Raw genomic sequence first — 19,670 nt, 5'->3', positions numbered from 1 at the left:
CAAACTATTTCATGCCAGTAAACTTGAATTCAGTAAAAAAAAATGAAACAAAAACTTGTATATTTAGGAAAAATAACTTAGAATTGATAACTCATTTATTTCTCATCTCCTGTCCCATTTTCAAGTATAATTATTAAGGAAGGTCATGATAATTTTTATATCAAGATGATATTTGTCATATCTTCAATGCTATGTATGGAGCCTGTGTTGTTCCTAAGATATTCTGCTCTCAAGTCACTATGACAGTTTAGCCAATTTTTCACTGAAATACAACCTGAAGATCATTTTTATTTTGCCTGCACGTAGATCCTTAAAATGAGTGAGCAATCTCTTACCATGTCCTTATCCTTTTTACATAGAGTTAAATGTTTTAGCTTAGCCACGTCAGTCACAATACCAAGGTGGCAACACTATGGATATGTACTATGAGTAAGGAATAACAACATGGTATTCTACCCCTGAGATTTGAGATTTAAAAGAGAATTATTAATCTCAACTACTAAATCAGATGTCTTGATATTCCCTGTGTTCATTTCTGTGTTGATTAAGGTTGATGAATATGTAATTAGAAAACTCACAAGCATTTGTGGTGATATTTTGTTTGTGATCATCATTTTAAAAAAAACCCTCAGCAGAAATATGCAGTGTACTTAAGTATCATGTGTAAATGCTGAAGCTTTAAGCTAATGGAAAGAAAGAAGCAACATGAAAAAATGAAATTATAAAAGTGTTCATATGCTAAAGAAGGAGACGGAGAGGGAAGAAGAAAGAATGAAGGGAAGAAATAATGAAGGGAGAGTAAGAGAGAGGGAGAGGAAAAGAAAATGACAGTACTTTCAGGAGTCATATTTGTTCTTCCTTAGTGCCCTTGGAGCTTACCTTTCCACATAGTCCAGGAGCCGGGAACAGTGATTTGAAGCAGGAGCATCATGACCACCCACTGCATAAAGGAAACCATCACAGGTGGCCACTCCAACACCTCCTCTCCTCTTACACATTGGTGCACACATGCTCCACTTATTTGTGTGAGGATCATAGTATTCCATTGAGCTCAAACAAGAACTTCCATCTCGACCCCCAACAGAATACAACCTGAAAACACAATTTAAAAATATTCAATATTATAGTTCGGATGGCAAAAATATAAAATTTATACTTAAAAACAAATTTCACAGTGTGAAATATATCTTAATGAAGGTAGTCTTACAAATGATGCCATATAAATAGAATTCTTATTATTGTTATATGCAATATTCTATGTGAAAAAATACAAAAATGATTTTCCAATCTTAGATTCTATAAATGTATTTGTTTGCATATAACAGAAATGATAAAACAGGAATGATACATTAATTTGAATTAATACTTGGTAATATTTAATAGATGTTTTAAGAGTAGAATAAATTGTAAGAAAAATGACCATGCTCAGAGGACTGTGATTATCATACTTGAAATCAGTAATCATGCATGCTGCATGCGCAGACACCACATTGCACTGTCACAGTGTAGAACACTAACAATGGAATATGCTAATGCATGTTGTCATAACAACCATCTTCCCTTAGTGTCTGTTATGAAGTTTAAGCAAACTTCAGTGGTTTAAATGGGTAATTCTGAAAATGATACTCATTTTGCTTTAGTTATGATAGAAGCCTTCAAAAACAAGTTCTGCATCACTACTGAGATTAAACGATTTACAAATACATTGTATAACCCTCGAAAAAAATACTTCTTTACTCTATGTTAATTCAGGAAAACCACTATATTTAAGAAAACTCTTACCTATATTTATTTATCCAATTGATAGTGAATTGCATGTGATTCATACTACTCTATCTATCTATCTATCTATCTATCTATCTATCTATCTATCTATCTATCTATCACATCTGTTTGTACACTGGCAAAAGATTTAAAAGATCCTGCAATTCTACTGATGTATTACAAATAAATAAAGCAGACACATAGATACATTTATGGAAGTCTCTAAGTGCCACAACTCTTAATTAGTGTCGAGAAAGCCTTGCTGGGTATAATATAGATTATGCCTGCAACTTTAAATAAACAATTAGAATATGTCTCAGTGACAAAATACTATTTGCACAAAAAGGAAGATCACAATGGTGATTAAAGCAGAGTTTATGCCTCTAGACAAGGGAGGATTTTGAGACTGTTTAAACAGTTTTAGGAGCAGCAAAATCATCATAGTGGAGAGAGCAGAAACTGATGTTGTTGTGACCTTTGGAGTTAATCAGGGTGAACTGTAGCTGCAGGGCATGTAGCCATTACTTCTGATAGAAGTCTTGTAGACAATTCCCATAGTAAAACATCAAGCAAAGAAAGAACAATTTTTTTAATACTGTATTATCAAATTGATCCTTAATTATGACTCTTATCCTCAACCTGCTTGTACACCTAATTCTCCATTTTCAGTTTAAATATAGATGCAAAGCTTCGGGTTTTCAACTCCATGCTCTAGTATTCTTTAATAATTCTACAATATGGTGTTTAAGCTGAATTCAAACTATAGATTTTGTTTTTTTAACAAAGTCATTGCTGTTTCTCATGCTGCATGACATGACAAACTATGTCTGGTTGCCTGAGTGTTCTCTGTGTGACTGTCATACAGCCTTGCTTGATCACTCAGAAGTTGTCTGCTGACTCTCAATCTTCTAATATGATGAAATTAAGCAACAGCGGCATTTTAAATGATAAGCATTGAACAATTTAGCTTGCAAAATCAACCAGAAGTAAAATAATCATCCTTAACACTTCATGAAATCTGAACTCATTTATTTCTATTTCATTTAAGTTGAACATCTAGTTCAAAAGAAGTATGCTATAATCCTGAAACATTGCAAAAAAGTACTAAATATAATTTTCAGAAATATTACATAATTACCTCCATGTAAAGTATATAACATGTAAATTGTCACTGGTTAAAAACGATATAGAAACTGGCTAGGTGGTGGTGGCATGCGCCTTTAATCCCAGCACTCGGGAGGCAGAGCCAGGCAGATCTCTGCGAGTTCGAGGCCAGCCTAGTCTACAGAGCAAGATCCAGGACAGGCATCAAAACTACACTGAGAAATCCTGTCTCACCCCCTCCAAATACATAGAAACTATATCATATTTTGAGTTTAAGTTGCTCTTCTTATTCATATACATGACTTGAACAGTATATAAATATGGCCTAGCATTGTTAATAAGTGATAATAAAAACAATTCTGTTCAATATTAAGTCAGGTTTATTTTTGTTTCAGTTAGTGAAAATTATATGTGTGTGTGTGTGTGTGTGTGTGTGTGTGTGTACATGCAACAATACATAGAAGAAACAATTGATAACTGCATCTACTAGAACTAAATCATAATTCCTAACAGAACATCATGGCTGATCAGTATTTGATTAGGGGGTTAGTATTTTAAATCTACAAAGAGAAGCCTAGAATTTCATTGGTAAATACAGAGAGAGAGAGAGAGAGAGAGAGAGAGAGAGAGAGAGAGAGAGAGAGAGAGAGAGAGAATTAAAATAACTAATGACAATCTTGAAAACTTTTCCAAAACCTGAAGGAGAAATACTTCCAAACCTGATTTAAGATGTCATCAATAACTGTAATACAAAAGACAAAGACACACCAAATTTGATAAATTAGAGGCAAATATCTCTAAGAACATATATTTAAAGATACAGAAAACAGTAGTGAACTGAGTTCAGCACCACATGATATGGGCAGAGGGGTCTTTATAACCAGGTTGGAAAGAGGGGCCAATATATGAACATCAGTTACTGTTCATTGATGCATATTAGCAGGATAAAAGATAAAAGGCACATATCCACAAGTACAAATATATGCATTTCAATGGTGCATCTGACTTCCACACTGAAACTCTCCAATAATTAGGTTTTAAGATAAGTTAATAAAATATATCATGATCGCTTATAGCAAATCAAATTTGGCAAGTGGAAAATCTTTTCAATACAGGAGGAATGAGTGACATAAATATTTTACTTTTTTGCAGAATATAAAAACCTATTGCTATAAATTAAACTTTTGTATAAAGTTAAGTATTGACTCTATTCACATACTTTTCAGTAATAGCATTTTAAAAATTATGTTACATGGAAATAAATGGTTTCTGCAAAGTTCATAAATTACATCATTAACTTCTTTGATATAATTACTTTTGAATCCACCTGAGGTAAAAATTTACTAATACATTTTATACACATTGAAGAAATTTGTTAAATGTCTGAATAAAAAAATGTATTATTTTATAGATATTTATGTAAATTATTATTTAAGATATGCTGTATAATCAGTTTAAAACTAATTTAATGACTTGAACTACATAATTTAGTTTAGTGAAAATTTACATAATTTTCTATTGAAATATCTTATAATTTTTGTATTATCCAAACATTCCTATGATTGACAATATAAAGAACAATTAATATGACTTCACAACGTAAAATTAATAAGAGATATTAGAAAAATTGATAGCAGAAATACACAATACACTATAAAAGAATTGTGAAAAAATGGTGGATTATGATTCATATAAAGAGATAACAATGTCTTTGTTCACTGTTCTATGAATGCAGTATGAAAACTAATAGATGTGTTTCCACAATGGTGAAAGAAATCTAAATAATCACTTTGTGAACAAACCTAATAGAGCAAATTTATTTTTAATCTACTTCTTCCTTTTTTCTTTCTTTTTTTTTTTTTTGAGACAGGGTTTCTCTGTGTAGTTTTGGTGCCTGTCCTGAATCTTGTGCTCTGTAGAACAGGCTGGCCTCAAACTGTAATCTACTCATTTCTAAACCAACACAAAATGACCTAGAACTAAAAGTTAAAAGTAAATAAAAAATAATTTATCACTAAAATTATAATAACCAAGGATAGAAATAACCCAAATGAGCTGCTAGAAAAATGTTACGCTGTGAACACAGACTTTCCTGAACAATTAGCCTGTGTATCCTCAGATGCCCCTCTACATCTATTTAATCATAGTGTAGACTCTCTGCTTGCTTTCACTATGAGGACAAATTAGATGTTGGGACTCTGAAGAGCAGAGAGGATTCCAACACTGAGGTAAATGAGCTGACAACATATGAAGTGACAGCTGACAGTTTCACAGCAAGAAAGGAAACATGACATTTCAAGTCAGCATTGAAAGCTGAGTAAAATCTGCAGAATGAAGAAATGCAGGGGCAGCATTACACAGAAAAAAAGGTGTATGTAGAGACGTGGCTGACGAAAGGTAACAGCGGGTGATGTATAAAAAGTGGCAGGTGCTGGGAGAGGATGGGAGGGAGTGATGCAGCTGGATGAGAAAGAGAGATGAAGAATGAAAGAGGTGTGGAGGCCAAGATATGAAGCTGAGATTTCATTCTGAACCTACACAGAAGAGATGCCAAAGAAACACCCTTAAGGAATCGTCAGGCTTTTTCTTCATTTTGCAATGAATTTTGAGCAGCATATATCTTTCATGGTAGAGTTAGCATAAGACACAGACATATACTTGATTTTAGTCTTGTTTGCTGAGAGTAACAAGCATCCAAATCTTCCCCATTATTTTCCAATTCTTCTGTGTTTAATTAGCGTAAAGATGTTTTTGCATAATGTTTTGGGACCAAGTTTCCATGCCTTCATATCTAGTTAATGCATGCCCATGAAAGACAGTGCTACTGATTTTATATTGTCACATTTACTTCAGCGACTCTGGGAAATAAGTCCTGTATTGTCATGATATAGGTTCAAATGTTTAGAGGAGTGGCAGTATAATGATGAGACTCAGGATGCCTTTATTCATTTATTGACTCTACATTTTGGAGATACCGTTTGGGTCTGATACTATGTATTTAAGACTGGCATTCAGCTCATAACAGTTCTTCCTTTCAGCTCCACAGCATCCTGTGTGCTGGGGTTACAACCATGCAACAGAAAGCCCAGTTCTGGTTTCCACTCTCAGCTGCATTTCTTCTGTGTCAAAAGAGTGAGATTTAGCCCTCCTTCTAATCTCCCAGTTTACAGAAGCTGGCAGAAGACCAATGCCCCAGATTTTTTCATAGAAATGTGAATGGAAAACAAGTAACCCTGTAAGTCTCCTGTTACCATTCATTTGTTTCCCAGTGATGATGGAGAAAGATTGAGGTGAGAACTCATAACCTTTGAGTGTGCTTCACACCTTGAGGGGTCTTGAGTTTAGGACATGCTAATCTTTTAAAAGGGAGCTTCAAGTGATTGTTTAAACTTGGTCTTGAAGGAAAATGATACTTTCATTCCACTTCAGAAACAAATCTGCTTTCTGCCCTAAAGAAATTTTCTTACAGTCTTCTTGCTTTGTCATGAAAATATAGGGTGGATATAAATCATCATTACTTGTTCAAAAGAGAGTATTGCCTAGTTATCCTCTGGTCCAAGAAAGTTCCAAGTTAGAGAGCTAGATGGAAGAAACAGGAGAAGGAAGGAAAGATGAGTTGAGCACAGAGTGCCCTTAGGATACCATTGTGTTGCACAGCTTACGACAGCTGTGCATTTACTGAAGTGCAGGCACATGAAAATTCTTAACTGGTAAGATTTGAGAAGACACTCATTATTTCAGGTGGTCATATCCATGACTAAAATTCTTGCTTACGTTGCCATATCAATATGAGTGATTGGTTCACTCATGTGTGATGATACATTATTCTTTACAATAGAAAGCCCCGATACAAAAATAACACAGGACACCAAAAGGAGTAAATTGTCATCAGGAAGTGATCTGAATCTCCTACTACAAATCTAAGCTATTTTCGATCTCTCTGTGTCTAGGAAAGCCATGCTTCCTATGCTTTGTGTCCTTCTGCCTCATGTCCAGGTCTACTTCTCTTTTCCTTAGTAATAAAATCAAGTGATTTTTAACATCAGAAAGTCCTCCTATATTCCACATTTTCTTGTGCTTGACATGTAACTTTCTTAATCTGTATCAGATGTACAGTTCCATACCATTTTTCATAGTTATATTAAAGTTATAAATATGTGATTCTAATGTAGTTTTCAAAAAATTTCAAGGTTTGACCAAATATATTGAAATTTCTTTTAATATAAATATGTTAAAGTTTCTTAAAACAACATCAGGTACCCATCCTTGTGGGTAATAACTAATAGTGACAAGCTATAGGGTAAGGACTCTAAAGCAGATCTCTAGATCTAGTATAGATCTTTTCTTTTTTTTTTAATACATGCAAAATCCTTTAATCTGATCCAAAGACAATCTGTACTCACCAGGGATGAATGCTCCTGCTTGATCTTCTCAGTGAACCCCCTCAAGTGAACTGCTTATGGCAGAATTTCCCACTAAGCTCCCAGCCAGGTGGGTGACTGATTTTATTACTGCTTACTAAGAAATCTTGATGTAGATTGCAGAGTCAGCCTTAGACTTGCTGTGCCTGCCACACAGGCCTGAAGAACATGGTTACCTGCTAAAGGCTGACAGAGCTCAGCTAACTTTACTTATTAGGATGTGCCCACTGTATTGGATATTTTAAAATATCCGATATTTTAAATACACAAAATAGCTTAGGTGTATTTACCACATTTAAAACTTAAGCACAATTAAATGTCAAACCTAGTAGATAAACACTTCAAACCTCGTTTTGGACACCCCCTTTCTAGTTAACAGAATTTAAGCTTCTGACAGATAGGTGGGTTCCTTGACTGTATTATCTTTGACATCAGATATTTTAAAATTAAAAATAAATAAATTCTAGTCCTGTCTTCCAGATTTTTTTTAACTGAAGGTTTATCTGGAAATGTCACTGAGAAAACTTCCCATTAATGTTTGCTGCAGCAAGACAAACAGGTGACAGGCGTCAGCCACATGTCCTTGGATCACAAAAGGAAGAAAAAGTAACTTTGACTTGGTGAGCTAAAGGCAGTCTCAGTGAAAATATGAATATTAGACAAGGTTCTTAGACAGTAGGAAAAATACAAATTATGCCATCTACAATTTAGACAGAACAGTCCTTAAAGTCCTTAAAATCCATCCTTGGCCTCTGTTGAAGATAATGTCTTCCATGACTGAAGTAGGAAGGAACTGACAAAAAAGAGAAAACTGAGCTGAATTAGTATTATTGCCTTTTGTGCTTGGTGGTTTTCAGGTCTGTTCTATCAAGTTACACTTTCCACTACTGGATTGTCTCATAGCCACCCCTTTAAGCAAATTATTATTTTATGTCATCTTTGAGCAGTTAGAGATTATTATTTAGCAAGAGAGAATACACATAAAATTATAAAGCAAACTTTGGTCTTTGTTTTAAACCATTTCCCATATTAGTTTATGGCCCTGAACATGTTTGATAGATTCACAACATGCCCCCATGGTTGGGCATGGTTACGCAAGCCTGTTGGACCTAGACACTTCCACCTAGCCATTTCTGGGTCAAAATAGCCATTTCCGGGTCAAAATGTCTCACATGACCAGGACCCCTGTGGCTTTCTGTGTTTGAGTTAAGCGCTCAGCGCAACCATGTGATCTATTCACATTCGTGGAGTAGCCACATGAGCCTGTGTATGCAGGCGTGGCCCAGCCTTTAATAAGGCACCATATTCCTGGCTTCTCTCTTTATGTACGTGTCTTTCCGCAAGCCTGAGCACATGTCTCTCTCTCTTATCTTAATAAAACTCTTGTTAGTGGATTCTGTCGTGTTTCATGATATTTCCTCGCAGTGTAAGAGCACCGCCAAATAACTAACAATGTTGTCTAGTCAATCTTTTGTGTCTCATTTTTCATAACACATTTATTTTTATGCATTACATACTTTTGTACTTGACACACATTGTACTCTGATATTGGAATGTTTCTCTACTTGATAAGAATCAGACAGTCCATAAGGTTTCACCTGTGATAAGAATTAAGTTCTTTTGTTAGTTAGTATACATGAGGTACAGAATTTGACCCTAAGCATTGTCTAAACAAAGCATGGTGAATCCCAGAAGCCAAAAGTGTCAGGAGACAGAAGCAAAACGTGTCAGGAGTTCAAGGTTATCCCTAATTCTAAAGCAAATCTAAACCCATTGGCTACTAGAGACCCTGTTTCAAAAATACATTCACTGGAAAACAAAACAAAATATTTCCCCAGGAGATAATATATTAATCTCCCATCTCAAATAGTAAGATTCACTAAATGAGCAGTTTTCTTCCTCTTCTATTTATTTTTTTTAAAATTTATGACTCTGATATGGATTAAAGCAAATTGAGGTTCTAACATTAAGAAAAAGAATATCAGTTTTGAATATAAAAAAATGTATCTTCCCCAGGAAGTATAGTACAGGAATGGGCCTTGAAAATTAAGGAACACAGGTCATGGTAGATAAGTTACACATCAATTCTCTTTACATTATTCTTAAGCTAAATGTTTCATATTGTATGTAAATTACAATAGCTACCAGAAATACTAAAATGAAGTTTCAAGAGAATGGATGAGTGCCTGATGAAATATAAGACTGAGCTGCATGGTTTTATTTCTGTTATGTTTTTCAGATTCTATAGGGATGGTATCACATATTTAATGAAATTCATACCAAAGTGAGGTATTGTTCAGACTATATTAGTAGCCATATTGGGAGATAATATAAAACAAGCAAACAATCAGAAAAAAAAAATTTACCTAGAATTCAAACATTCAAATAACAAAATCAAAGTAGTGATAAAAATAGAAAAAAACATATACACATATACACCTTTTTTATTTTATTTTACAATACAATTCAGTTCTACATATCAGCCATGGATTCCCTTGTTCTCCTCCCTCCCGCCCCCTCCCCTTCCCCCCAGCGCACCCCCCATTCCCACCTCCTCCAGGGCAAAGCCTCCCCTAAGATCAACCTGGTAGACTCAGTCCAGGCATGTCCAGTCCCCTCCTCCCAGGCTGAGCCTAGGACCCTGCATAAGCCCCAGGTTTCAAAGAGCCAAATCATGCAATGAGCACAGGACCTGGTCCCACTGTCTGGATGCCTCCCAAACAGATCAGGCCAATCAACTGTCTCACCCATGCAGAGGGTCTGATCCAGTTGGGGTCCCCTCAGCCATTGGTTCATAGTTCATGTGTTTCCATTCATTTGGCTATTTGTCCCTGTGCACACATATATACTTATATAGCATATCTGTGCTTTATATACACACATATATACATATATTTGGGACTTTGGGGAGTCTAACATTATGTTCAACCTCCCTCCTCCCATGTTGCAATATTAGTAAATCTTTGGTTGCATTTTCTTTACCTGCTAAGTAAATTTCTGGCTTTAAATAAATCTAAGGTGACAAATATGAACTAATAACTTAATATACTTTATTATAAGATTATTTCATCTATTCAGTGTTATATTGCATTTGATCTGTCTGAACACATCAATTTTAAACTCTAAGGAATTTTTTTTTTATTTTTACACAAAAATAGTAGAATAAATAATCTACATTTAAGATGACTGCTTGCTTCTTAGTATGTATGATTCATAATTGAAAGAATTGTAAACATCAAAGATATAACACCTAATATAGAATGACACCGAAGTGATATGTGAAAATAAGAGGAAATCTTCCATTTGCAGGTAGGAGAAAATGCCCAAACAGCTGTCAGAGGTGAGAAAATTCCTTGCTATGATTTTGAAGTGAAAGATTCTCTTGTAATGATTATATTTCTTTTTTTTTTTTTTTTTTTTTTTTTTTTTTTTTTTTTTTGGTTTTTCGAGACAGGGTTTCTCTGTGTAGCTTTGCGCCTTTCCTGGAACTCACTTGGTAGCCCAGGCTGGCCTCGAACTCACAGAGATCCGCCTGGCTCTGCCTCCCAAGTGCTGGGATTAAAGGCGTGCGCCACCACCGCCCGGCGTAATGATTATATTTCTAATACAAGAAGATCACTTAGACATGAAGAGAGTCATCAAGCTACAGAATACTGAAGCTGTTAAAACACTGTCTAGTTTTAAGAAAAGATTCTCAAATCAAAGCTGCATTGCTTCAGTTTAAAAGACAAAGATGATTGGAACTATAATATGAAATCATTCCAAATAGCTTCATATTTTGAAGGAATGTACTGAGATAAAATATAAACAATTCCAATAAAATAAATTAAAATAATATTAGTTGCTGGAGGCCTTGCTCCACAAGGGTTTGAGGACCTGGAATGGCTGTGTGGAGTTGGGACCTAGAGACTGTAACTACCTCCTGTAGTTCAATCAAGTGTCCCCAGAATGCTTGAGCCATCTTTATTTATACAGCGCCAGTGGCTTGCATGAACAGTTTGATAGCCAGTTTTTACATCCTACGTTTCTAAAAATTGTAACAATAATTACCACTTTGTTTCCTATCTCTTTGGCTTTCCATCTCCCAACTCTCCCACAGGTAACCATTACCCTTTTTACCTGTATCTCTAAGGTCAGAAGCATAAGTAGTTTTACAAGCTACAAAGGAACTTCTCTAACTAAGCACACCTAGACACAGAAGAGCGTTCCTGATTGGCAGCACAAGTGGTTACAGCATCATGCAGGGAGACAGTTTTGTCTCTTGTGGTTAATATTTACATCTGCTAGGTTCTGGGTTCTCATGATCAACTCACCAGCCAAAACTGGATCAATCCAGTCTACATTTTGTACTACTCCATCCCTTCTGGGGGCAAACTAGATTTTTCCATTTATCCTATAGACACCAGGACCTGGAAACTTACTCTTAATAGTTGGTGTTGCTTTTCCCTTGTCTTATCTATATCTCCCTTATGTTCTTTGGGTATTGGCACAGTTATTAGAAATGAGGGAACAGTGGGTTTCTGCGAATGCTCCTTGTTCCCATTGACTCTTGATATCATCTATTTAATATCCTTCATTTAAAGCTCCTATGGTTAAAATCACTCTTTCCAGAATGGCTATGCAAATGTGCAATATGAAGTTTCATGGCCTACCGTGACTCATTAACACCAGCAGTATGGCTAGCACGGTGAAGGCAAGGAGAGTACATATTGCATGTGCTCATGAGGACATACCCAGAATTACACAGTAAACTGTCCACATTCTCTTTCCAAAGGGGTCAGGATCTCCAGTGGCTTTGCCACAGGAGAGACACTTGTGCTTTCTCAGGCATTGTTCCCTGAAGAAGTTGCATGTCTCCTGCCAATTAGTATCTAAATTTATTATATGGCATGAATGACAGTAATGGAGTAAAGTGAAATTCCTAAAGATATTATCAACTGGGGGTGAACACTAACTTGTGTAATGAATGCACTTGAAAGGGGCTATCAAAGAAACTGAATAGACATTTAATGTATATTTCAAGAACTGTGACTAGACTCTCCAAGCATGCATTATTATTAGGGCTGGAGAATATTTACTATAAATATACAAAAATTAATATATTTAAAAACAAGCTCATAAGGAAGAATAGCTCTGATACAAGGTAGTTATCAAAACAATCTAAAATAAAATAAGTTGTCATTCAAACATAGATGCCTTTGTATTTCATTGCACATTAATCTAACAAATGAATTAGGATAATGTAGCATAGAGAACACCAAATACACACAAGGAGTTCCTCATTGTAGATAATAATCAAAACACTAAACACCCAAAATGAAGAAAAGATATCAAAATCTCCAAAAAAAAAGTACCAAGTAACATAAAAAGGGAAACTATTAAGACTTTTAAGAAAAGTATTAAACATCACTGTTATAAAGGCAGGTACAGATTTTTATTATTGTTTTAGTGTGTGTTTCTCTTCCACTAAAGCATATGTTATGTAAGTAAAAGTCAAAGAGAATAATATAATCTGTTAACAAAATAGTGATTATATTCACATACATAATGTGTTTTCCACTTTAGTTCTGTACATTGAATATAAACAACCATGTAACATAAAATATTCAAAAATATAAACCACTGTGAATAAATTGAATCATCTTTGACAACATTGAACATCATTACACACTTACAGAGTAATTGTATTTAAAATAAATACACTGCCATATTCTCAGGAAAGTATCTGAAAGAGCCTACATTTTATTCAAACTGAAATGTATATTTATATACAGGTTAAGTCTTAAGGATGATTTGGGCTATTTTTTTAATATGAGATTTATACTAAATACAAGTAAAAGTACATCAAAAAGAACCAATCAAGAGAAAATATGAAGATGATACATAAAAAGAGTTTCTTTGAATAAAATAGAATATTTAGTATAATATTTTATTATACTCCCACATATGAATATGTACCTTTTTAAAACATTTTTATGCCAAATATTATCTGAATGTTAAGAGTATGATTTATGCCAAAAATAAACCTGTCTGAAGTAGCTCAAAAGTAATAAAAATACAAGGCTATAAATGCATTACCTGGAATCAGTTAAAGTGGAAAGAATTAAAAAATATACTATAGCCAAATAGTGGTGGCACACGCCTTTAATTCCAGCACTTGGGAGGCAGAGGCAGGTGGATCTCAGTGAGTTCGAGGTCGGCATGTTCTACAGAATGAGTTCCAGGACAGTCGGGACTGTTACACAGGGGAAACCCTGTCTCCAAAAAAAATCAAGAACAGAACAAAACAAAACAACAACAAAAAAAACTCACAAAGAAAACAAACAAACAAAAAACCCAAATATGTTTCAGCTAACAAAATTGTGTTCAGCTTTTAAACAAGACCATGAAATAGATTGCACAGTTGTTCCAGTTTAAGTAACTATCTTAAAAACAAACAAACAAACAAACCAAAAAAAAAAAAAGAAAAAGAAACAAACACTCCATTAGAGCTCTGTTAAAGAAGGGGAGATTTTTCATCCCCAGTGTAGCAAAGAAAAAAAGATGAAATAAGGGTATACACACCATGAGGAATGATCTATCAGGGAGGGGAGAAGGCAGTGACTGTGGAGCTTTATCACAGATCATTATCTGGTGTGCACAAGAAATTATGGGCAATGCAGTATTCCACATCACCCCAGTCCTAGCATGTATGTATGGCATGAGTTCCCAGACTTGATTCTCTGTCAGATAACACAGTCCTTGGCCAGCAGGATGCCTGCACTTTACAGTCGGTCAGATAAATCACAGAAATAATCCAACACAGAGAATGGAGCTTTGGGACCATTATGAGATGTTTGGAGATCAGCCATGGCCAGTATGCATAAATACAATGATTTTCAAATTTATAATTACTACATAAAAATCTGCCAGTTACTAGTTACATTTAAGTTATTTATATAAACAATTATTTCAATAATGATGAGGAAGGACAGTGTACAGAGAACTGAAGGCTAAATGGGAAACCTTAAGGCTCAGGTATCTATGCAATAGAGGAAACAAAAAAGATTAAAAGAGCCAAAGGTGGAAGATAATTATTTCAAACTGTCTACATCAACAGGACTAATGTACATATGAGCTCACAGAAATTGTGACAGCATGCACAAGAACTCAGATGTTCAAACCAGACAAAATTCTAACACTGAAAGAGGACGTGGATACAAATTCCCACTTCTAATCAAGAAGCACTTCCCAATTAATACCTGCTAGCAAAGGGAAAATCAGATTTTTCCAATGAGGTGACATGGGTATATCAAAAACATCCCCTGGCTAGAAGTAATTGGCCAACATAAAATGAATTTCATGGTTGTGTATTGTCCTTCTGTGGGCTCTTTAGCTGTTTTGAATTTTTTTATGTGTCTTATTTGGTTTTTTGTTTGTTTATATTTAGATTTTCACTGGGGTGTTTTTCTTGCTATTGGAGAGAGAGAGCTAGCATGATGGATAGGGAGGTATGGAGGTTCTGAGATGCGTTGAGAAAAAGGAAAATATAACCAAAATATAAAATTTTATGAAAACTTAATAAAAAGTTCTGTTGATTTTTGAGAATTACTAATTTAATAGAAAGGTTGAAAAGTGGACATATTGGTACAATCATACAGTGAAAGTACAATCAACACAAAATCTTTATTAACTTTTTGAAGGCTACTTAACTATTTTACTCAAAGTTTAGAAATATTTTCATAACATACACTTAATACTCCTTGGATTAACAGCTAATATTGGTAAATTTTAGTTTATTTTGTATGGTAAATATATATACCTTTATTTTAAAATGATTCTTAAATGCTATCATTCAATTATTTTTTTTCTTAACCTATTAAAAAAATTCAGAAAAATTTACTCACTTGCCATTCAGTGCTGCTACTCCAACAGTGCTCCGAGCAATGGACATACTGGCTACATATGTCCATTGCTGGCTCTGCGGATCCCACCTTTCCACCGTGTTCAGATAGCTCCAGCCGTCATGGCCTCCCACTGCATAAATAGGCCCTTCAAGCACAGTTACTCCTAAAACATTAGAGAGAAAATAAATAATGTGCTTGTAGTTAACAATATCACATTGTGCAGAGAAAGGGTGTTATGAAATAACATTTGGAGGGATCTTTTGTATCTGTATTGATCACAGAATGTGGAATTTGATTTTTAATTATGTGTGTATCCTTATCCCATTTGATATCAGGATAAAGCTGTCTTTATGAATGAGTTGGGTAGTCTTTCTACCTTTCCTTTTGTGAATGAGTTTTGATGCTGAGGCTATCATAAAATTCAGTACATTTAGCTGACTTGTTTCTTCTGATTGATGAAATTTTATACATGATCAAAATATGATGACAATTTCAGTATCTGTGGTACACAGAATCAAAAAGGTATCCAGTAAATCTTCAGTTGTACTGGTCCTTCCCTTTCAGTACATGGATCCTTTCTATGTGAGACTCATGAAAATGTTAAATCTCAGTATCAGTCTCTTCAGCAGGACTGGAGTCTTGCTACTTTGACCTAGTGTGTGAATGTATGGAAGAAGTGAAAATCAATGCTGCCTTTCCTTCTTTTCCCTTTGAAAATTTACAACTCAAGTCCTGACTACTATTTCCCCTCTGATCCTCTCAAGAATCTGACTTATGTGTTGTATTTTGCTTTAAGGGTTATACTTTGTAGAAGCTTTACTCAGATCCAAGTGCTGTACTGAGGCCACAGTTAAATTATATGATCTAGTGAGTTTTGTTTTTGAGTATACATATTTATCATATACATGATATATCATGTACATATATATATATCAACCATAGCATTTTGATCATTGTTTATATGTGTCTAAGATTTTCCAAAATCTCTACTACCCACATAGGAACATTTCTCGTTTTCATTATGTTGTAACTTTCCTCCACTAATACTTAACTATAGTAATGATCACTTGATATACTGGTGACAGTCATATATATATAATCACCCAAAACAGAATCTATGTATTATAGCCATTTTATATTTTAAAGCTATTAAACTTATCCTTATACTTAAGTTACAAATATGAGATATGAAAGGAATTCACAAAAGAATATGAATATATGCATACACATGAACTTCCTACAAGATATACATTTTCACCATATAACTATAAAATCTGAGGACATGATTTCTCCAAGGTATGGTTGATCAAGGGGGCAGATATGTATGTAGATAAAAGGGAGGGTATAACCCAAAGCATCTGGGAGAGTATAGAGCAGAAAGAGAAAGACAGGGGATGTGGCCTGAAGACAAGAGTTGTGGGAAGAGTGCTAGAGGACAAGAAAGAGAGTGCAGGTGACAGAGACCTAGAGAGAGGGGGGTAGAGACCTAGAGAGAGGGGTCCAACCAAGGAAGACAAAAGAGAGCACTTGGTGAAGTGGAGAGATTAAAGGAAAGGAGAATGTGGAGAGGGGAAGTCCACTAGCTGGAGAAATTTCTGGTAGGGTACAGGGTGAAAAGATATGGGAAAAGCTGCGGGGAGTTGTACTACTGAGTGAGCATGGCAGCCTTCCTGATCTTTGGTATGCTAATAGGCACCACAGACAGCCATTCAGGACTTCTGACAGTGATGAGGAAATGGCTTCCTTGGTAGAAGGGAATGGCCCCTGAACTGGCAGAGCAGAACTTTCCTTGGATCTGACAATAACCCAGAGAATAACCAGGTTAATCAAATTAGACATCCAATAAATATTTCAGAAATTATATCAATCTGCTGCTGAGAATACTGGGGACTCATAATTCTTCCATACTACTTATAAGATTATGACTCATAGATATAGCTTTGGGACTACATTTAGTAATGTTTAGTACATGTATTACAATATCATTTTATTTTGAATTTGAAATATCTTATAAAATAATTATGACTGAAAACAGAGTATGATAAGTTATATAAAAATAGTAAATGGTTAACTAAATTTAAATATTTAGATAGGCCATTAAGTCTTTTAGCACAATTATATATGAATTTCCTCTTAAAAGTGTTAAGGGGATTTCATTTAGACAGCCTCAATATATGTGTGTATTTTAGGAAGCTACAACTGTATTTCCTAACTACCCCTCAAATGGCCTTAATTTAAGCCTTCTCTCCTGTATTCCCTTCTTTACTCCCCTTCTTCATTTTTGGTGATATTTTCTCTGTGATCTAACAAATAAAGCTTCCCTGAAGATCAGAGTGAGGAGATAAGCCACTAGTTAGCCATAGAAGCCAGACAGTGGTGGCACACACCTTTAATCCTAGAACTCAGGAGGCAGAGGCAGATGTATCTCTGTGAGTTCAAGGCTACCCAGGGGTACACAAGATTGATCTAGTCTAAAAGAGAAACAGAGCAAGGCAGTGATGTCACACACTTTTAATCCCAACACTTGAAATCTCAAGCCTTTGATCCCAGAACTAGGGAGATAGAGACAGGAAGTGATATTGCTGGGCAAAGAGAGGGATATAAAGTAAGAGGAAACAGGAGCTCAGACCCTGTCAGGCTGAGGATTTGGTAGAGGTAAGAAGTCTCTCTAGTGGCACTGACTGCTCTATTAAAGGCCCCTGGTTCACATCTAAACACTCACATAGGCACAGTGCCATCTGTAACTCTAGTTTCCAAAGGATCTAATAAAGTCTACTGGCCTACTTAAGCAGCAGACATCTAAGGGGCACCCAGAAATATATATATATATATATATATATATATATATATATACACATATATACTTTCCTATATTATATAATATATATATATATATATAATTTTATATATATAATTAAAATTATCTTAAATTGTATGAAGACATGCTCTCTCTAAATATTTTGCTAAATTTATATTTTTGTTTTCAAGGATAGTTATCATGGTGTGTTATACATTCCTTAAAATAAAAATGTTGCGTACATGTCAAGAGCGGCAACAGTAATATACTCTGATGTTCCAGCCTTCTGAATATCTAGTAGACAGATAAATCATGTCATCTCCACTAGTTATAACTGGAGATCCCTGAGAGGCTATCTCTGCATATCAGGGACATGATCCTGATTTCAAAGACACCCAAAATGCTGACAAGCAGAAATGCAGAGCACAAGAAAATCAAGAAGAAATGTAAAGCAGAAGAAAATCACTAGAACAGGGTAGCCACAGCATGAGTAAACTAACATTTCATTTCTTACTGGATGCTACAGAAATCTAAAACCATGACCAACAAGAATGTACCCACTGTTTGTATGTTTCCACCACTACATTTACGTCATGGTTGTATGGCTAGAAGTAGTGATAGAGGTCCATTATTTAGAACTCCTTGACCTGGAGGTTGTGCCTTTGACTGGCAATATACCTGGCCAGACAATTCGCAAGTGTGTATTGAGACCTGCCACTCTTCTATGTCTTCCTCTCCCTTTATCTTTCTAGGAGTTAAGTTTAGTGCATCTTTCCACCTGCTTTTGCTTCCTCACTCTGTATGACTTGAAAGCTTTTTCTATGTTAAACCTCATGAAGAACTGAAGATATCTTTGTTTTACACTTAATGAAAAGCAATTTAAAAACTATTAATAGAATGATTATCAATAATTTTGAAAAAAGTGAGATCAGAAAATAAAGGCATTTTCTACTAATTCAATAAGTACTGATTTATGATTTTTTGAGTTCTCTTGGTACCAGTTATAGCGTTTCTCTTTTTATGTTCTTTTTGTTTTTTACTTTTATTTTTTGATTTTTCTTTTTCTTTTTCTTTTTTTTTTTTTTTTTTTTTTTTTTTGGTTTTTCGAGACAGGGTTTCTCTGTGTAGCTTTGCACCTTTCCTGGGACTCACTTGGTAGCCCAGGCTGGCCTCGAACTCACAGAGATCCGCCTGCCTCTGCCTCCCGAGTGCTGGAATTAAAGGTGTGCGCCACCACCGCCCGGCTATGTTCTAATTTTATTAATTTGAATCTTCTCTCTTTGGCTTAATTTGGCCAAAAGTTTGTCAATCTTGTTCATCTTTTCAAATAACAAATCCTTCTTTTTGTTTATTCTTTGTTTTTCTGTGTTGCTTTGTGCCTTTCCTGGAACTCACTTGGTAGCCTAGACTGGCCTTGAACTCACAGAGATCCACCTGCCTCTGCCTCCCGTGCTAGTATTAAAGGCATGCACCACCACTGCCCGGGTGTTTATTCTTTGTAGTGTTCCCTGTTGTTGTTTCTTCTATTTCATAAAATTTCAGTTATGATTTTGATTTTCTTTTCTCACATTCTTTGGGGAGAGGTATTGAAAGTTACTGTTTGTTCAAAGTACATCATTAAGTCATTAATTTGTGATCTCTCAATAGTCCTGATGTAGTCATGTTGTGCTAGAATCTTTTCTCTGAGGACTGCCATCA

At 35.1% G+C, this 19,670-nt stretch overlaps 1 protein-coding gene across 1 annotated transcript in view; it reads right to left on the bottom strand.

The window, feature by feature from the left end:
* The window catches only part of Klhl1 (kelch like family member 1), a 346,069-nt gene that overhangs the window by 26,410 nt on the left and 299,989 nt on the right, over positions 1-19,670 (bottom strand). Inside the window, exons 8-9 of the mRNA XM_037208360.1 lie at positions 15,176-15,338; positions 880-1,092 (exon numbers count right to left, since the gene is read on the bottom strand). Of these exons, the coding sequence (XP_037064255.1) occupies positions 880-1,092; positions 15,176-15,338 (376 nt within the window). The remainder of the gene's footprint in view (positions 1-879; positions 1,093-15,175; positions 15,339-19,670) is intronic.

This window comes from Peromyscus leucopus, chromosome 9 (genome assembly GCF_004664715.2).
Source record: "Peromyscus leucopus breed LL Stock chromosome 9, UCI_PerLeu_2.1, whole genome shotgun sequence".
In the NCBI taxonomy this organism is placed as follows: Eukaryota; Metazoa; Chordata; class Mammalia; order Rodentia; family Cricetidae; genus Peromyscus; species Peromyscus leucopus.
The sequence above is the reverse complement of the archived record's forward strand: the minus strand, read 5'-3'. Positions and strand labels throughout refer to the sequence as shown.